The 18,827-nt window shown below is 45.7% G+C and overlaps 2 protein-coding genes across 2 annotated transcripts; both read left to right on the top strand.

The window, feature by feature from the left end:
- Positions 1–39: 39 nt before the first annotated feature.
- Positions 40–1,344, top strand: SLC10A5 (solute carrier family 10 member 5; the record flags this gene model as incomplete). Its single annotated transcript, XM_080929346.1, has 1 exon — positions 40–1,344. One exon carries the CDS (start codon positions 40–42, stop codon positions 1,342–1,344), a length of 1,305 nt encoding a protein of 434 aa, XP_080785472.1.
- A 4,229-nt stretch (positions 1,345–5,573) lies between these two features.
- On the top strand, positions 5,574–18,532 carry IMPA1 (inositol monophosphatase 1). The gene is made up of 9 exons (XM_080929228.1): positions 5,574–5,641; positions 7,986–8,051; positions 8,720–8,853; positions 11,167–11,271; positions 11,766–11,811; positions 12,844–12,952; positions 13,469–13,577; positions 16,375–16,526; positions 17,305–18,532. Exons 2-9 carry the CDS (start codon positions 7,989–7,991, stop codon positions 17,418–17,420), a joined length of 834 nt encoding a protein of 277 aa, XP_080785354.1. The 5' UTR covers positions 5,574–5,641; positions 7,986–7,988; the 3' UTR covers positions 17,421–18,532.
- The last annotated feature ends 295 nt before the right edge of the window (positions 18,533–18,827 follow it).

Raw genomic sequence — 18,827 nt, 5'->3', positions numbered from 1 at the left:
AAACTGGGTTGGCACACATCGTTTGTTTAAACCTTCAAAATGCCTGGACCTTTTCTTATAATTCTACTTTTGTTGGTGACCCCAGGAGAAGCGAGGAAGTCATTTCTCAGATTTCTGAATATACGAAATACAGGAATGCTGTCATTTACAAAGACAGAGGAAACTGTCATCGTAAGGTCCAGCTATAAGGATAAATGGCCTCAGTCCACCTACCTCCTTGTGAAGTTGGAGGATCCCAAAGTGCTGCAGGTGGTGAATGTGACCAAGACCTCCCTGGACGTCACAGACTTTACCATCAGCCTGAAGACTTTCCCAGGAGAGACCAACCTGACCATGCAGCTCTGGGAGTCCGAAGGTAGGCAAACAGCTCTCATCGAAGAGATAGAGAATGTCAGGGTGAGAGTGTCCAGACAGACAGAGGACAGCCTCTTCCAGGCACCCATCCATGTCAACAGCTCCGTCTTCCTACTTGTCTTGCCGATGATCCTTTTAAATAAATGTGCCTTTGGCTGCAAGATTGAATTCCAGGTGCTCCAAACAGCGTGGAAGAGACCTTTGCCAATCGTTCTTGGGACGGTTACGCAGTTTTTTCTTATGCCATTCTGTGGCTTTCTCTTGTCTCAGATTTTGGGCTTGTCTAAGGCTCAAGCTTTTGGATTCGTAATGACCTGCACATGCCCAGGAGGAGGTGGGGGTTACCTCTTTGCTCTCCTTCTGGAAGGGGACGTCACTTTGGCCATTTTGATGACCTGCATGTCAACGTCCCTGGCCCTCATCATGATGCCTGTCAACTCATACCTCTACAGCCAACTACTCGGGTTAGCGGGCATATTTCACATCCCTGTCTTAAAGATCATATCTACCCTTCTTTTCATACTCACGCCAATATCGATTGGTGTGGTCCTTAAGCACACAGTGCCCAACAAAGCAGCCTGTTTAGAGCGAGTAGTGCGGCCTCTGAGTTTGACTTTAATGTTCGTGGGGGTCTACTTGGCTTTTAGGGTGGGACTGGTGTTTCTGAGAATGGCTAACCTAGAGGTGTTTCTTTTGGGGCTTCTGGTTCCCGCACTGGGCTTTCTGTTTGGCTATTCCTTTGCTAAAGTCTACCTGCTGCCTATTGCTGTTTGCAGAACGGTTGCTATCGAAACTGGGATGTTGAATAGTTTCTTAGCCCTGGCCATAATTCAGCTTTCTTTTTCCCAGGCCAAGGCATACGAAGCCTCTGTAGCTCCTTTTACAGTAGCCATGTGTTCCGGCTGTGAGATGTTACTGCTCCTTCTGGTCCACAAGGTTAAGAAAAGGCCATCCCTTAGCACGGAACATGAAAAAACTCCTCTCGTGTAAAACTTACAGCACTCGTCCATTCTTGTCCTGGCTGAAGACCTGTGGGAGATTCAAACTGCACATAAAATAATGTGTGCACTAATGTCACCTTCAGGCTGGTTAAAGGCTTGATATAGGAAGTGAGGAGATTATTTCTCCTAGTACTTGTACGTGTATGTTATATATGTATGTATGTGTAACATGTTACATATGTGCACGAATGCAGATGTGTATATGTGTAACATGTAGATGCGTATAGCATGTTGCATATGTGCATGCATGCGGGTGTGTGTGTATTATACATTACCCATACTAAGCACCTTGTATCAGACACAATACACACTGAGAAGGGGATTAAGATACCTTTACAGTGTGTTAGTTTGGGGAATAATTTTATAACGAAGAACACCCAATGGAAATAAGCACTGAATTGTTATATCCCTAAGTTTTTAAAGAAAGACTGTCCTTAGGAAGGGGCAGCAAATGCTGACCCAGTGAATGGCGTGCAGATGTCTGTCTGGCATCTCCAAAGCAGTAAGTCTTCAGTAAACACAGAGGCTGTGTTTCCATGGCCGAATGTGCTTCTGACCTCTGCACTCCCCCGCCCCACCCCAAAGGCACTGGCACTTATGTGGATTGAACACACCCCCTTCCTTTCAACAACTGTTCCCCAGTGTCCTCTGACGCCTGCACCAGCCTCCTCCCCATTCCCACTACTATTGCTGTTGGTATTGCCGCTTCCCCAGACCTTTCCAAACTGGCCTTGGCTTCTTCTAACTCTAGCCAGTCACACTGATCTTACAAAAGTCTAACCTGGATCGCCTAGTTTCCTTGTGTCCCGAAAGCATTGGAAAGGAGGCATTCATGAGCCTCCATTGTAAATTTAATGCAGCACCTCTTCACATTTAAGTCTGTGCCTGCCCTTGTGAGCTTTTTCTTTTGGCTCAGAGAATGGCATGCAGATTTCTATCTGGCATTACCGCTTGCTCATCAGAAGCCGATTTTGGCTCAGCCTAAGGCACAGGATTGTATGTTTTGTGTATTATACGGGTCTTTGCTTCTGTGTAGAGCAGAGTGAGCGGTCTCTGGGATATGCCCTGTGTGCCAGCCTGACTGTTTTATAGCAGCTCCTACGCGCTCGCTCCCCTTCAATTGTTCATTTCCTATCATGCTAGCATTCCATGTGCTCCTTCAGACAGCTCCTTACAGCACACAAATGAAGACTATGCTTCAAAAAGTATTTGATTGGTCTTTGGCCAGGGGTGTGTAGCTTAGTAACAGATTGTTTCACTGGCATGCCGGAGGTCCTGGATTCTAACAATGAAACACTAAATACATGCATCATAACAAAACAAAACAAAAAAAACTCTATATGTGCTTCATGGGATATAGTTTTACATCACCAAAAATGTATAACTGGTAATTTGGATATATTTTTTTAGTGCCTGAGACCAGTCCTTATTCTTGTCCAAAGATAATGTGGCTATTAACCCTAAAAATCAAACAAACAAACAAACCCCACTCTTAAGGATATGCCTTTCCCTATTTCCTAGCTCCCTGTTGTTGGCGACGAAACAATTATCCCACAGCGCGTTCCCTTCTTTTTAAAGCTGGAGATGATGATAGCAGCTCTGTTAGACCACACTGGGGATCATAGAAACCATGTCTCCGCTGTGCTTGCTTATCAGAGTCCAGCATTAGCTCCTATTACTCTGTCCAAGTTTAAACTCTCAGCACTGACAGAGACATACTGGTGGGCTGAAGTATCAGCCCCAAGCTGTGTTTGGAACCTAAACCTAAAGGTTAACATCTTCCTGTCAGTGTTCTTGTCTATAGCGTTCTGGGCTGACATAAGATAACCAAATCTGTTCTTCATTATGTCACTAAGTCCAGTGCGAAAGACAAACCATGATTTCTAAAACCTGATGGTGGACCGGTAGATCTCTACCCTGATCAGAAAAGCAATGGCTGCCTCCCTGGAACATTTGACTCTTTAAACAGAAATGCCCATTCAGAGGCTCCATGTATGTTCATTTACATAATACGAACTGACCAATGTACCTCTTAATGAACATAATCTGTCTATTGAAAAACAGGCAGCTCCCTGTCTAGTTGTGCTTAAACCACAGAATGTGTCATGTCAGCTTTCAAATCTGTCAGACACAGAGGTCCACAGAGGCCTGAGATACAAATTAACCAGATATGTGCCTTGTGGGATAGACTTATGTGCCTTGTGGGATAGACTCATGCTTCATTAAAATGTATTAAATCAAACAAGGATTAAGTTATTCAAATCCCTTGCTTTTAAGAGCAAGAGGGATGCCAGGCAGAGGGATTTCTGTGAGTTTGAACCTAGCCTTGTCTAGTGAGTGAGTTCCAGGGCAGCCAACCTCACTTAATCAAGCAATAAACAAATAAACACAAAGTGCTGGTGGGCCAGGTTTTAGGTTTTGTTTTTAGTTTTAAGTTTGTAGCTCTTAAGAGTGATAAGTCCACTCAACCGTTCACAGAATGACAACTCTGTGATAATAATTTATATCCTTATGACCCGGGACCTGCTGATACTACAGAGAACGTTAGCTATTTGACCAGCGTTTGCAGCTCCTACATTCCACCAGTCACGAACTCTTACTGAATAACATGGCGGTAGACTCTACTCCAGAGCTCACCTGGTTTATGAAGACTCTATCATTTTAATCTCAGTCAATAATTCTCCAGTGAGCTTTGGGAGACCACCAGGTTTTAGCATTTGCTTAAGTGAGTGGAACAGAGCCCCTTTCTACTCCACACTGTGTGCGTGCGTGCGCCTCCACACACTCAGCAGCGGGGATTTACACTTTGTGACACCAGCCTGCAGCCAGTGCTGCTGGAATGGAAGCAGAGCATCAGACAGCTCTGTACACTTGGCCTTCAGAAGGCACTTGGCAGGAGAACGGACTGAAAAACCTCACTACAGCGCCAAAGCAGCAGCAGAGGCTGCAACAAACGCCCTGCAATCCTGCTCATCTGATGGAGGAAGCGCGCAACAGCTTTAATGCAAACACATCCGATACCTGTTTCCTCATCTGTCCTGCCTTGCCCCATCAGTGATAAAAGGCTTAAAGACGGTGTTTCTTTAAATGCCTAGTGAATTCCATTTGGTCACATATTCAGGCCTGTCAGCATGCATTTAATAAGATTTTTATTTTCAAATAACTGAGAACAGGGGACCTGAAAACTGAGTTCTTGAAGGCCTTTTGTCATAGAGATGTCCACTTCAGTATCTTAAGGCAGCAGTCTTCAGAAGAGCAGACATGCTTCCGCTCTTCGTGGGCTTACAAATCAGATTCGCCGGCCCTTACATGTCATTCAAAATTTCTTGTCTTGATCCTAGAGAACCAATCACTTCACAAGTAATAAGGCAAAGGCATTGTGGTTCTCTTATGGGTAGGTCATCTGGTGTGGAGTTTCCCACTTAAGGAGACATAAACTAGCCTGTATTGGTTCAGAGCAACCTGGTTGAGGCATGTATATTGTCTGCAGATTTTGGAGTCAAGGTACTATGCTCTTGTGTTAGCTTGCGACAAATCCCCTAACTTCTCCTTATCTGTATAACGAAGGGAATCTTTATGAAATTACTGGAACGCTTATGTTTAAGCATATAAGAGCACAATTGCTGTCTGGCGTGGTGGCATGTGCCTATAATCTGGAACTGAAGGCAGGATGCCCAAAGACTTCAGAAGCCATCCTCCGCTCCATACTCGGAAAGTGACTCAACGACCGAGTGCTTGTATATTATATACAAAGCCCTGGGCTTCATCCTTAGTACTGAGTCTGGAGGTGGGGAGAACAACTTCCTGCAGCAGTCCAAGAACACAACAAACAACCGGTACCCAAATGAATTACTGAGAGTTGGTGCTGACCGCCAATTATCAAGATATAAAAATAAAATTTCCTTTAGGCTTACAGGTTTAACAACTCCAATTTATCCGTGACCAAAGAACAGAATGGGAGAGCGGGAAATGGGAAAATATGAACTAGTGAAGACAAAAAGTGGAGATTTGCAAAACGGGGAGGGGATTCTTAGAGAAGAAAGGGTATGCAGGAGAACGCCAGGACAACTTCCACCGGACCAGCCCTCACAAAGGTAAACTGGCTTCAGCTCCAGGCTGAGTGAAGACGTGGAGGCGGGGTTTCGAGACGTCCGGTCCTCGCTCGTAGGCTTTAATGGGGCGGGACTTCCTGTCGGAGCAATTCCCCCGTTACCTCCGGAAGAGCAGAAGAACCGAGCCCTCGGACGCCGGCGGTTGAGCATCCATCGCGGTGCACTTGGCGCGAGGTGAGTCGGTTCTGTCGCTGCATCCCGCGCAGCGTTACTCGGTGGCCGAGGCGTGGGTTTCTGGCGGGCTGCAGACAAGCTGTCCCCATGCTGGCCCGGGGCGGCTGCCGGGCCCTCCTCCCGGCGGTGCTCTCCGTAGTGCTCCGGAAACAGCCGAGCGGGTTCGCCAGGCGGTCCCCGATCTCTGAGGTTCTGTGTCGCAGAATGAACCCGACTCTGCCAAAGCCGTCAGGGCTCTACACGGCAAGTTCCCTGGCTTGGGAATTTACAGGGTTAGGGATGAACTGGACCAGGTCCGGTGATGCCCTGCGTTAGGAGCGGGGACAAGTACAGCTCGGCTGTACAGGATAGAAACAGTTTTAAGTCTGTGTGACTTTGTTCCCAAAGTAAAAGGTGATAGAATATGATCCCCGTGAAAACAAGTCTTGAAGCAAAGATCTATGAAATACAAGGGTTTATTGAGCCATTTATTTATGCCAGCTAGAAAAAAGGATCAAGACTTGGCACATTTTGTAAACTACCAGCAACAAAGCCGAAGAGTGCCTTTGAAATCTAGCACTAACGCTGCTATATTTGGATTTCAAGGCACAGGCTTTTTAATTCTCCATTCTTGTCCCCCTCCATACCCCATAAAAAAATAATAAAAAGAAGAAGAAGAAGAAATCCCAGAGAACCGTTACTTAATTGACTTCCCTTGGTCAGTCATTCTGGACCATTTTAGGGCACCTCAGAAGTGTTCATTTATCAACCCCCTTTCCTCAAGGAATATGTTAGAACGGATGGAGAAGATGTACCATGCTTACATATGACCAAATGCTGCATCGTAACAGCGGCTTTCCTGCAAGTGTCTATTGGTTGGCATCCGTTGGGTTGAAGATGCAATGGGTGGCTTTTGAACCGGCGCCGGGAGAAGGGGGAGGCGTTCTGTTGGTGTTATCACCAGGTGAAGTGTGAGTGCTTTAGGCAGTTGCTGGTGAGGAAGCAACGGTTCAGGAATGTCCAGTCGTGACAGATCAGAAGCATAAGCATGCAGTAAGAACAAGAACGGTCAAGTTTGGAAACCATTCTGTAAGAGTTCTAAGGAGTTTATTCTATAACTCAGAAGGTGGCCTTTTATATGCTCCCTTGAATGCTTGTGTGACAGGCAAAGGGGCTTAGACATGATGGCATATGTCTGTAATCCCTGCCAGCAGCATTCTGAAGACCGAGGGAGGAATGTCAAGAGCTCAAAGCCAGTCTTATATCGAGTGAAAAGGAGAATGAAGCAGCAACCGGCAGATGCTTGTCCGTCTGTCCAGTGTCCCCATGCTTCTCTCCTGTGCCACAGGGTAGAGATTCCAGGTGCTCTTAAGAGGAAGCACAGCTTGGAACTTGTCCTCAGCTGGGAAGCAGACAGAGCGTGGCTTTATAAAGGCAGCCACCTTTTCTGGGCACAGCTTCCATGCTGCCCTGGGCTAGGAGCCCGCATTAGTGCATGGTCAAGCCCTATGGTGAGTCTCTAGGGGCCAGCAGAAGGCTGGCAAGTCACACAGTCACGCTCCCCTCCCTGAAGTCCCGGAGGTAAATGGCACCTTTGCTTTAATAATTGCCTTTTTAGACCTAGAGTTTTCTTCTCTCAGAATGTTGTAAGGGAGAGCAGGGAACTGTCAAGTCAGAACTGAGCAGACATTCTGTAAACTCTGTCCATAGAACACGGGACAAAGTATTTCTAATCTCTGAACCTTAAATTCTTCACCTTTACCTTTTTTTTTTTTTTAAAGTTTTGTGTGCAAAACACTCAGCTCCCTGGAGTTAACACAGACAGCCTTTGTCTTTAAAAGTGCTTTCATTCCATCCTTCCCAGTGTTTATCTTATTCCCCACCCACTCATAACCTGACCTTTAGACTATGTCTTGACCTCATCTACCTCAGCTTCAGGGAGATCTCCCCCCATCCCAATAAGATATGTATAGCTGCACCCCGAAATGTGATATTGTGTGGACACTCTGGGCAACAGTGTCATAGAAGATTGTCTGCTTTGATGATATTTGTGTTAAGTTGGGTATAATAGCTCATGCCTATAATCCTAGTACTTGGAAAGTCAGGAGTTCAAGGTCATCCTTCTCTTCGAGACCAGCCTGGACTATATAAAACATTGACTCAAACCCACAACAGCAGCAAAGAGTTTTTACTATGCAGTGAAGAATGTAATATTTCAAAATGATCTTTACTATGTAGGGAAAAATTGAAGGATAAACCAGGGAAGGGGTGAATCAGAAGTGCTGCTTTCTGAGATGCTTGTGTAAGTAAGTGTATACCCGAAAAGTGTGTAACTGCTCTGTGCTGATCTGTGTTGACCGTTTAGATAATGGCAGACCCTTGGCAGGAGTGCATGGACTACGCAGTCATCCTCGCGAGGCAAGCTGGAGAGGTACGAGCTGGAGTGTGTGCTGTGGTGTGTGCGTGTTACAGAGCAGTCTTGTTCAACAGAACGTTCTGACTTCATGTGCAGTTTTACTAAACACTGTAAATACAGTGAAAATTGTGTGTGTGTGTGCCACTGGGGTGGAACCTGGGCCTGTGTTAATGTTGTCACTGGCACCGTGTGTGTGTGTGTGTGTGTGTGTGTGTGTGTGTGTGTGTGTGTGTGTGTGTGTGTATGTCACTGGGGTGGATCCTGGGCCTGTGTTAATGTTGTCACTGGCATTGTGTGTGTGTGTGTGTGTCACTGGGGTGGAACCTGGGCCTGTGTTAATATTGTCACTGGCACTGTGTGTGGGGGGAGGGTGGCACTGGTTTATGTTAAAGTGTCACTGGCACTGCATGGGATCTTCAGCTGGATTTCAGTTTGTAGAGTTAAACTTTGGGACAACACTCATGAATCTAAAGTAAGGTATGAAATTACATAATATTTTACCTAGAAGGTCATAACTCTAAAGTGTCTAGTTTCATAGACATTGTTGGAAGGAACCATTTAAGAACTTGTTAAGACTGGTTGAATGCTTGAAGTTACTTTTGTGATTTAGTCTCTTGTTTAGTTTTATATTGCTTAAATGTTTTGTTTTGTTTTGTTTAACTTGCTAACCCAAAACTTTTCAGATGATTCGTGAAGCTCTAAAAAACGAGATGGATGTCATGATCAAAAGCTCTCCAGCCGACTTGGTAACAGTTACTGACCAAAAAGTTGAAAAAATGCTTCTGTCTTCTATAAAGGAAAAGTATCCCTGCCACAGGTATCTCTTCTGCCATTTTATAGGGATAAAAATAAGGGTAGGTTGAAATAAGTCTGCGCAAGAGGCAAGTATTTGTAGATACAGAGCTGTGATAGGTAACTTTGACTTGAAAAGGAGCTTAGTTTGAGGGTATGGGGCGGCCCAGGTCAGGATGATGGGAAGAAGGCCCCTGTGAGTCACACCCCTGTGGGTCACGTCTGGGCCGCTGCTTTGGATAGTGTGTGTATGTGGTCCTACTGGCTGTTTCTGACTAACCTTTTACCTCACTGGTTAAGACTACAGATCCTGAGCAGGAGCCCCCTGGGCGCTGAGTTAGGTGGGTTGCCTGTCCTATGGTTCTAGGGTTGGGATCTTTGCCAGGAGGAATGTTTGGATGGTAGAAGGAATTGCCCGCTGCCATGGGCACAACTGGAAAACTTGGTTAAACTCCCAGCATTGCTAAGTTCTGTACATGTAAGAGGAGTGCTAGCATTAGGACGTTCCATAGAAAACCCTACAAAAAGACTCAGATTCAGCAGAAACACTGTCATCAGCCGGGCAAGATGGCAGATGCTCCTAATTCTAGCACCCAGGAGGAGGAGGAGGTAAGAGGCATGGGAACGTATAGCCAGCCAGGGCTGCACAGTGAGACCCTGTCTCAGGAAACTGCAGGCTGGAAACAAGGTCAGCAATAGAGCACTGTTGTAGGTGCAAGTCCCCAGAACTTTAAGAAACTAAAAGCCATCCTTTGATGTTACAGTAAATATTAAAAATGAAGGGAAACCTCTTATCCCATCATGCTAGTACTGGCTCCCGTGGGGCCACATGGTGTATCTCTAACTTGGCGGCTCCATGCCACCTCTAAGAACTCAGGCATGGTACACTCCACCTGCCCCTGTGTGTTGTTTTCACTCGCTTTCCTCCACCGCCCAGTATAAACATGACTCTGCAATCATTAATTTATCAAACAGGTTTATATGTTAAATTCTCAGCCCACAAACCTTCTACACAAAAGGTTTACAACCAGTGGACAAAGATATAAACTGGCCATCTAGATAACATAAATAGCCCCATAGAAACCCTTAGAAATAATCATAACAACCTTATCAATTTACAGATGTGATGAGAGAAACATCCACATCTGCTTCCATCTTTCCTGCAGTGCGGTTGTGTCTTTCTCCTTGTGACACTAGCCACCGTCTTTTAGTCACTGAGATGGAAAAATATTTAAAGTTGTAACTGAACATACTTTTTTCCAAAAAAAAAAAAAGGCTTAGAAATAAGAGGAAAAGGATAAAGAGGACAAATACGTATTTAAACAGTTCAATGTCAGACGATAAAAACATAGAAAAAAGACCAGGCGAGAAGAAAACCAGTGAACTCAGACACCAATCATAAAATCGACTTGGCAGTTGTACATGGTCATTTCAGCAGGACTTCACATTCTCAGTAACTTCCTGACTACTCCCTGTGTGTAGCGCTCCTCTAAAGTCATTCCGAATGGCAGACACCGTGCTCCACGGTTTGGCCAGGGTAGGGAGTAGCTTGGCGGCGTGACCCTGGCTGAGGAATCTGGGAGTTTCCGTCAGTGCCAAGGCCGCAGTAGGACTGAAGGACCCTTTATCTCTGTAGTCGGTGGCAATTCCAGCTCCCTGTGGGCTGTCTGCTGGCAGCTTCCCCAGTTCCTCACTTCTGTGTCATTCTCAGAGCTACTTGGAAGCTGGTCTCTTCTAGGATTGGGGGGGAGGGGCAGACAGTGTGAGCATTTGAAACTACCAGGCAGGTAATGACGCTGCACAACTCAGCCCTGCTGTGTTCTTTGGATTAGAAGTCAGTTCACACTCAAGGAGGTGATGGATGAACTCTGTATTAGATCTAGACAGTGTGTGGTCTTTCAGTAATTCTTTAGTTCGTCTGGTTTTAAGGCAGTCTTGTTCCTGCCTAGGCTAGCCAGAAACCCTTGGTTCTCACCCCCTGTTCCTTCTGCAGGCTGGGATTTATGGCACATGCAGCCATGCCCTCCCCGAGCTTACTTTTAAGATCGACGTGTTTTCTTATTTCTCATTTTAAGGATGACCTTTTCAGATGTGTGTGTTTTTCCCTGCATTTAAGACACTGTACTGTTTCACATGCTTTTGCTCTGGGGAAAATAGAGCTTTGTGTTTGTTATCACCCTCCCTCCCTCCCTCCCTCCCTCCCTCCCTCCCTCCCTTCCTTCCTTCCTTCCTTCACAAAACAGTAGTCTAGACTTGGCTTGGGCTTCATGGTGGTTCCTGAAGCTTAAAAGTCCTGAATCCAATGTAGATGTTAGGAGTTTGTGTTTCTTGCTTTCAGTTTCATTGGGGAAGAGTCTGTGGCAGCCGGGGAAAAGACAGTCTTCACAGACCAGCCCACGTGGATCATTGACCCCATCGACGGAACGACGAACTTTGTGCATCGGTATGCATTTATAATCTTAGTGTGGTTTCTGTGTGTGCTCACCGGATGCACAGACTTTAGGAAGTCCTGTAAGTCCTTTATGCTTCTTTATTTGGAGAAGCCCTGTGAGATGGGTGATGGAGTCAAGTGTACTGTGTAGGTCTCTTCGAGGAAGTAAACAAGTATGGACTTGTGATGTGATGAGGAAAATTAATCTTTAAACTGTGACCAGTGTTAAGGAACTCTATAGCTAATGTCTATAGAGGCATCTCATAAGTGCGTGCGCGTGCATGTGAGTGCTTGTGTGTGTGTGTGTGTGTGTGTGTGTGTGTGCGCGCGCGTACGAGCACGCACGTGTGCATACATGCATTGATTGTGCCTCTACCTTCCATCCATATTCTGTCTTACTTCAGAGGTTATGAGAATTGATTTGAAGACAATTGTATATGTACTTGTTGAAAATAAATTCTGTCCTGGTTAGTTTGTGGACTTTGTCTCTCTCTTTTCTTTTTAAGGTTTCCCTTTGTAGCTGTTTCAATTGGCTTCGTTGTTAATAAAGAGGTATGTCTTTTTTTTTCTTTCTTTTATTGAATATTTTCTTTATTTAAGAGGTGTATCTTAAAGGTAAGGTTTATAAGCTACTTTGTTTTCCCTTTCTGAAAAGAAGTAAATCTTTTATGTTTGGCTGGTATCACCTGTAAACATTTGCTGCAAGGCTGAGGAAATATTCATGCATATTCCCGGTAGATAAGGCATGTCACCAGTCACGAGTCTGTGTGGCTTTACAAGGCCTCAGATGAAGCAGGACATTTCTAAGCATGGCTTCGTGTGCCAGGGGCCGAAGGATGGCTGGAAACGCAGCGTGTATTTAGGAACATAGACGTAAGTGAGTACTTACATACGAAACCCAGTAGAGTAAGGTCTAAAGTCACTGTGGGCCCTTCGGTTTGTTCCCTGCTGTTTGGCTGTATTTGGGGAGCTCGAACACTGCATTTGGACAGTAGGAACACAGCATTTACGACATTTCTGAAAGAAAAGCCCAAGGCTAAGTGGGAGCCTGTTTCTCTAGTATATGTACACCTTGTAGTCGAATCTCTAGCAACACACACACACACACACACACACGAAACATAGGTCACTACATACAAACTCTTGGTCACAAGATGTACTGGTCCCTTGGCACGCCACATGGTCCTAAATAAGCCTTTCACGTCGTCATCCTGAGCAGCCAAGGGCTCTCTGCTCTTGATTCCTTAGTTTGCTGCACTCAGGCAGCAAGAAGGTACCGGAAGGGAAGAGGGATCAGCGGGCGGATGGCTGGACATAGGACAGTGTTCATTGTGGAAAACACAGACAGCCCTGTCCGCCTGAGCTCGGAGAGGGACAGCCTGCTCCGCATCGAGACTTCAGACTTGAGTGGAACTGAGGAAGGAGCTGATGACCGCCTGTGTTTGGTTAACCCTTCCCCACAGTTTGACTGCTGCAATGTATTTTATTAATAGACTAGATTTTCTCGCTGCTTTATTTATAAAACGATACCAGTTAATGGAAAGATACCCAGGTTTGCTAAAGCAGCCGTGCTTCCCTCTGCAGATGGAGTTTGGGGTTGTGTACAGCTGTGTGGAAGATAAGATGTATACGGGCCGGAAAGGGAAAGGCGCCTTTTGTAACGGTCAGAAGCTTCAGGTCTCACACCAGGAAGGTGGGTTTTATGGCGCCCTCCACATACGGTGCACTGGGATCTTTGCAGACTTTCATAAACTAGTCAGCCAACCTATCTACCGTCCTTCCTTCTCCCTGGCTTTGATTTGTTTTTAATCAAGGTCTCACTGTAGCTGGAACTATCGACTTAGACCAGCTTGGCCTTGAACTAAGAGGTCCCCCTGCCTCTGTCTCCTGAGTGCTTAGATTAAAGATGTCTGCACAATGCCCAGCCCTAACCTTTCTCTTAAAGGCTTCGTTTGAGGGCATATTTTTTGTTCATTTCCTTTGTTGTTCATTTTTTAAATGATTTATTATTATGTTTTAATTGCAGGCTCGTGTCAAGCATTATACCTATGTTATAAGTAGGTTAACGCTTGAAGCTTGGGGGGAAAAAGCTAAACTAGGAAAAAGGATTTAAATGTTCCGTTTTTATTCTGAATTGTGTCAGATGTGTTGTTCTAGAGTTTTGGTTGTTGGGAGCAAGTGGTTTATTTGAAATAGCTTCCTTTTTCAGACATTACCAAATCACTCTTGGTGACCGAGTTGGGCTCGTCTAGAAAGCCAGAGACATTGCGGATTATTCTCTCCAACATGGAAAAACTTTGCTCCATTCCTATCCATGGGTAAGGCCTTCTCGTTCCCACCCAAACTTCCAGAGGGTTTAACTTTAAAAGGATTCTTTTTTTTATTTTTCTCTGTGTGTGGGGGTGGGAGGGAGGGCCCATGCTGTGCTTGTGTGGAGGCTAGGGTTGACCTTGGGAATCCTGGTTTTAAATGAATGTTGTCTTGCTTTTGATTTTTACAGCAGGGCTTTGCTGTGTATCTCAGGCAGGCCTCAGGTTCACAGTACATGCCTTGCCTCCCCCATCCCTCAGTGTCCCTCCACCTCACCTGCCTCAGTGGTGGGCTTAGAGGTGTGTGCAAGTGTTTCTTAACTGACAAAGTTATTAACATATTGATGCTGCTGTTCTGCATTACAACACTTTTGTATGATTCTGTGATTTCTGTATTTGTAGTTACTGTGTTTACTTCATGAGTTCTTTGTTTTTGAATTCTTGTGTTTATAAATGCTTGTATTTTTAGCAGATTTCTTTTTGTTGAATCTTTCTATAATGTTCTGAATATATATATATATATATATATATATATATAATTTTATTTATATATTTATTGCTTTGTTTTGTGGAGATAGGGTGTCACTGTGGCACAGGCTGGCCTGGAACTTTCGATCCTCCTGCCGTAGCCTACTGATTGGTTATACACCAATAACACTGCCCCCTAGCTTCAGAGTCCGCTAATAACGGAATACACGGGTGGATAAGCCAGAAGTGAATGTTGCTGGAAGCGATGGCCTATGTTAATACTACTGCCGCCTTAGGAGCTGAGGCAGGAGAATTGCTCGATTCCAGGTTCAGCCTGGAAAACATAGTGAGACCCTGGCTGAAAAAGTTTTGTTTGTTTTTGGAGCAAGTACATATCCTAGAGGTTTTGGGAAAAGGTAGCGATTTGGTGTCCCTAGATTTAATACAGGTAGGGGTTACGTAAGTATCCCTTTTCTGGCCTTTATAATGGTTACTTTGGTAAAAAATAATCCTTAAAAAGCCACTGGAACAAGGCGTGGTAGAGCACACCTGTAACCTCAGCCTGAGGGACACAGACAAGGAGACTGTAGGGAACAGTTCAAGGACAGCCTGGCCACACAGGAAGCGCGATCTCAAGTGAACAAACAACCACGGGGACACCAGGCTCTGTAGCGCTTATCTGTTCACCCCAGGGCCTGAGCAAGCTGAGGCAGGAAGACCAGGGGTCTTGGCTAGCCGGGGTTCCACTGTGAGAGACCATGGATAACAGAATTTTGTGACTTTTTCTTATTGCCAATGGTCGCTACCTTTTTTCTCCTGAACATAATCATCAAGGAGAGACTTTGATAATGCTCCAAGGATTATCTACTGTAGGCTTGTTTCACGCATGAGTTCAGGGGTTCAGACACGTTAAGTGGCTGCAGGGGATGAGCTGGAGGGAGCAGGGACTACATCCCTGGCTTCCAGATCATTCTCTTCCTTTAATATCTTAACTTCCCCTTTAGGAGTTAAGACGTTCCAAGAACACGTGACCATGGTACAGACTGGTTCGTGAGTCTGTGGTCTGTTTAGTCATGAGCAAGGTGAACAAGAGATTCTGTCACCTAGCCGCCGAACCTCCCAGGACACAGAGCTCTTGAGACCCAAGAAATAATGTCCTTGAGACAAGAACAAGAAGCTTCTTAAAAGCTGCTGATTAAAAGTTTTGACTTTAACCATGGGCAGTAAAATGGCTGTAAAACAGCATCAAGTGCTTTAGACTCTATTTTGCTGTTACCTAGAGGGAAAAATAATTTTTTGGGGTTTTTTTTTCCCCCTGTGGTTGAAAGAGGAAAATGTTCCCAAGGATAAGAGCTGTTGTACTTGGCCGGCTGTTTGAGTTGTCACTGACATTTCATGACTTGGGAGAATTAATGCAGAGGTGTCCGACCTTCCGAGATTGAGTAGCCAGGGGAGGGAAGGCCAGCAGTCTGGTGTGAAGGCTTTGAAGTGTGTGTCTAACAAGTGCTTTGGTGGGGACTGAGGGATCCTGGAAACCGGCGGGGGCTTTGGTGCGTGGGCTCAGGCGTCTGTGGAGCCATAGGTCTCTCCTGCCAGAGTTAAGCGACATGACTCCTTTTGGCAGAACTGTTGTTCGAGCTCCTAAGGAAGGCTGGCTTTTGTCTAAACCACCAGAGTTCCTCTAGTCCAGGTCGAGCTGGGTCTGCGCTGAGTTTTGGAGTCAGTCTGGGTTTGCCCTTTACGGGGGAAGTGGAGTATCCTTTGAGCTGACAGACGTCTTGTCATTCCTGTCCTTTTTTAAAGTTGGCTTTGTGAAAGATGTTATGCAGTCTTTGTTTGTTTGTTTACATACAGGGAAAACATAGAATTCATTAATTTTCCTGTACTTTTGAAAAATAAATATTTTGAGGGAGCAAATCTCTGCCTTATTTCCAGAGGCTTAAATATTTGTTACTGAACGAGTTTAGAGTGGTACCCACCTGTAGCTTCAGCACGAGGCTGAGGTTTTATGGGTATGAATGTGTGCTTGCTCATATGTTTGCTTGCGTACGTGCCACGTAAGCACGAGACAGCGGAAGCTAGAAGAGGGCATCAGACCCCCTGGGACACCATCATGTAAGCCTTCACACCCCACAAGAGCAGCGAGCGCTCTTACCCAGCCCTGGTCGTGAAATGTTGCATCCTCTATTTTAAAATCGGAGAACGCTCTTCCTCTCAGATGCTCTCAAGATGCAGGGGAGTGGTCTCAGTCGGTATTGAGAAGGTGGTGATCTTACGGAGGGCGAGGTGACTTCTTTTAAGAGTTCCTTCCTTCCTCCAATCCCGCTTCTCGTGTCAGAATCCGGAGCGTTGGAACCGCTGCTGTTAACATGTGCCTTGTGGCAACGGGAGGGGCAGATGCCTACTATGAGATGGGAATCCACTGCTGGGACATGGCGGGCGCCGGCATCATCGTCACCGAAGCGGGCGGAGTGCTGATAGACGTGACAGGTGAGATCGGGGCACCCCAGAGCCTGCGAAGCTTTCCTTGATGTGGAGGTTCTGAAACGCACTGCGCAGTGATTGGGACTCTGCACTGTGGCCGTAAGAGTTCCCGAGAGGCCCGAGAGGTCTGCGCCTCTTCTGAGCTTGGCCGTGAACTTAGGACGGGACCATAGTGATGGTGAGAAGTGGGCTCTGTCCTCCACCTAGTTTGCCCTGGCCTGGGTCAGTTAAATATTAACTCTGAGCAGAAGGTGAAATTGACGAGGAGAAGCCTGGGTTCAAAGAGTTCCCCAGTAACCACGAGATACAGCATGCTGAAACAGGAAGTGGGAAGAAAGCAGTGTGACAGTGAGTGGGTGTGAGTGTGCCTGTCCTCACATGTGTGACAGTGAGTGGGTGTGAGTGTGCCTGTCCTCACATGTGTGACTATGTGGGTGTGAGTGTGCCTGTCCACATGTGTGACAGTGTGTGGGTGTGAGTGTGCCTGTCCTCACATGTGTGACAGTGAGTGGGTGTGAGTGTGCCCGTCAGACCTCAGAAGGAGACGAGATGGAGGCGTGCCCATGAGAAGCAGAAAGAGGATCCCATGTTCAGTTGGAAATCCCTCGAGTTGGTTTTGACTCAGAAACGATGCCTAGAGCCTCCGTCCTGCCAAAGCTGACCGGGTGATGCGCTCGTGGAAAGTTTGAGCGTACCAGAGCACCGCGTTCCCAGAGAACATAGCTTTCTGCCTTTCCTCCTGTTTCCTTCAGGAATAACTTCTCCATCTTTGATTTAATTTCAGGTGAACCATTCGATCTGATGTCTCGGAGGATAATTGCCGCGAGTAATATAACGTTAGCCAAAAGGATAGCCCAAGAAATTGAGGTCATACCTTTAAAAAGAGACGACGAAAGTTAGTCACCCAGCAGCGGCCGGCTCTGCCACACTCGCTGTCCCTGGGGTGTTTAAGATGGATGATGCCACCATTTCAATTTAACTCTGCGGTCCTGAGATGGCAAATTCAAAATTAGATGGAATACTTGATTAGTGAAAAAACTGCATGTAATGATATTCTTGGGGGAAACATACAGGAAGTATACTTAATGAGCTAACCGTGGAAATAGTCCCCAGTCCTCACGATTAATTTACGGTTTATATGCACAGTTTTCTTTTTGTAAGCGGTTTTTTTCTCTGTTCCAAAAGCCATATTTGATTAAGTCTGTGAGGCTGTAACAGGCAGGCTCTCCCTGTGCAGAGGGTCCCTGTGTTTTGTTAGTCACTGTAATACAGCAGCTGGCAGACAGTAGGCCATCTAAAATCGACGCCTTACAACGAGTGCTTGAAGCTGCAACTCCTGCTTCTAACGTGTCCTAATAAGATATAACCATTGTACCGTTGCTCCCTGTTTTGAAAAGCTACCCCACTGTCTTATATTTCGTATTGCTACGCCGTTTCCCAGGACTACACTGCCGGACGCGGTTGGCCTGCGGTTAGCACACCACTGTACGGTGTAGGGTCGGCCGAAAGCCCCGTGCCGGGATGAACTTTACCTGGACGTCTTCCACATACCGGGTGGAGTTACTGGCAGTGTGATGCTTTACGAAATGCAGCGTCCACATTCTGACCCACACTCTGGTGTTGGCTGTGCTGACCTGGGTGTTGTGGCGTTAAAGGTGCACATTTCTTTCTGAACTTGCTGAATTTCATCACTGCTGTCTTTAGATATTCTGTGAGGTCTTGGGCGTCTCAAACGCAAGAAAATGTAATGGTTCCCATGTCTTTTTACAAGGATCACTTCATCGTCCAGCCTTGGCCCTTGGCCGATGAACAGACTGTTTGTTCTTGGTCAGTTTGAACCTCGCATTGGATAAAATAAAGTGTTCTTGTAAGTCTCAAGGTGGTTATCTTGTTGGGTGATTTAATATATTAAATCCATATGATACTCTGATTTGGGCACTGTAATTATACTGTAATTATGCTGTTAATCACATGCATTTAAAACATCACGTACCATGTAAATTCTATTACAAGACAGGTTGCTTTTGCAATTAAATTTATTTTAATTAAGACTTACGAATAGCATTTTGTTTCATCGTATTATTTGTGCATCTCAGGCTGGCCTCAGAATTGTCACATAGCTGAGGATGGACTTGAACTTGTGATGGGCCTGCCTTACTCTCTTCGGAGAAGACGGCCACAGGTTATCACACACGGTTTACATGGCTCTGGGGACCGGGCACAGAGCCGCATACTAGCCCCAGCCCACGAGTACATTTTAAATTAAAGATACATTAATGATATTTTATCAAAGTTTCTAGTCTCAGC

The sequence above is a fragment of the Micromys minutus genome, assembly GCF_963924665.1.
Source record: "Micromys minutus genome assembly, chromosome: 15".
NCBI lineage: Eukaryota > Metazoa > Chordata > Mammalia > Rodentia > Muridae > Micromys > Micromys minutus.
This window is presented reverse-complemented; position numbering and strand designations above follow the sequence as displayed.

Bases quoted from the DNA above. Each gene is read 5' to 3' on its own strand.
- IMPA1 (XM_080929228.1), top strand. From the start codon at position 7,989: ATGGCAGACCCTTGGCAGGAGTGCATGGACTACGCAGTCATCCTCGCG. The intron at 8,854-11,166 runs GTATCTCTTCTG...TCTTGCTTTCAG, and splicing joins GAAAAGTATCCCTGCCACAG to TTTCATTGGGGAAGAGTCTG. The intron at 12,953-13,468 runs GTGGGTTTTATG...TTCCTTTTTCAG, and splicing joins TCAGGTCTCACACCAGGAAG to ACATTACCAAATCACTCTTG.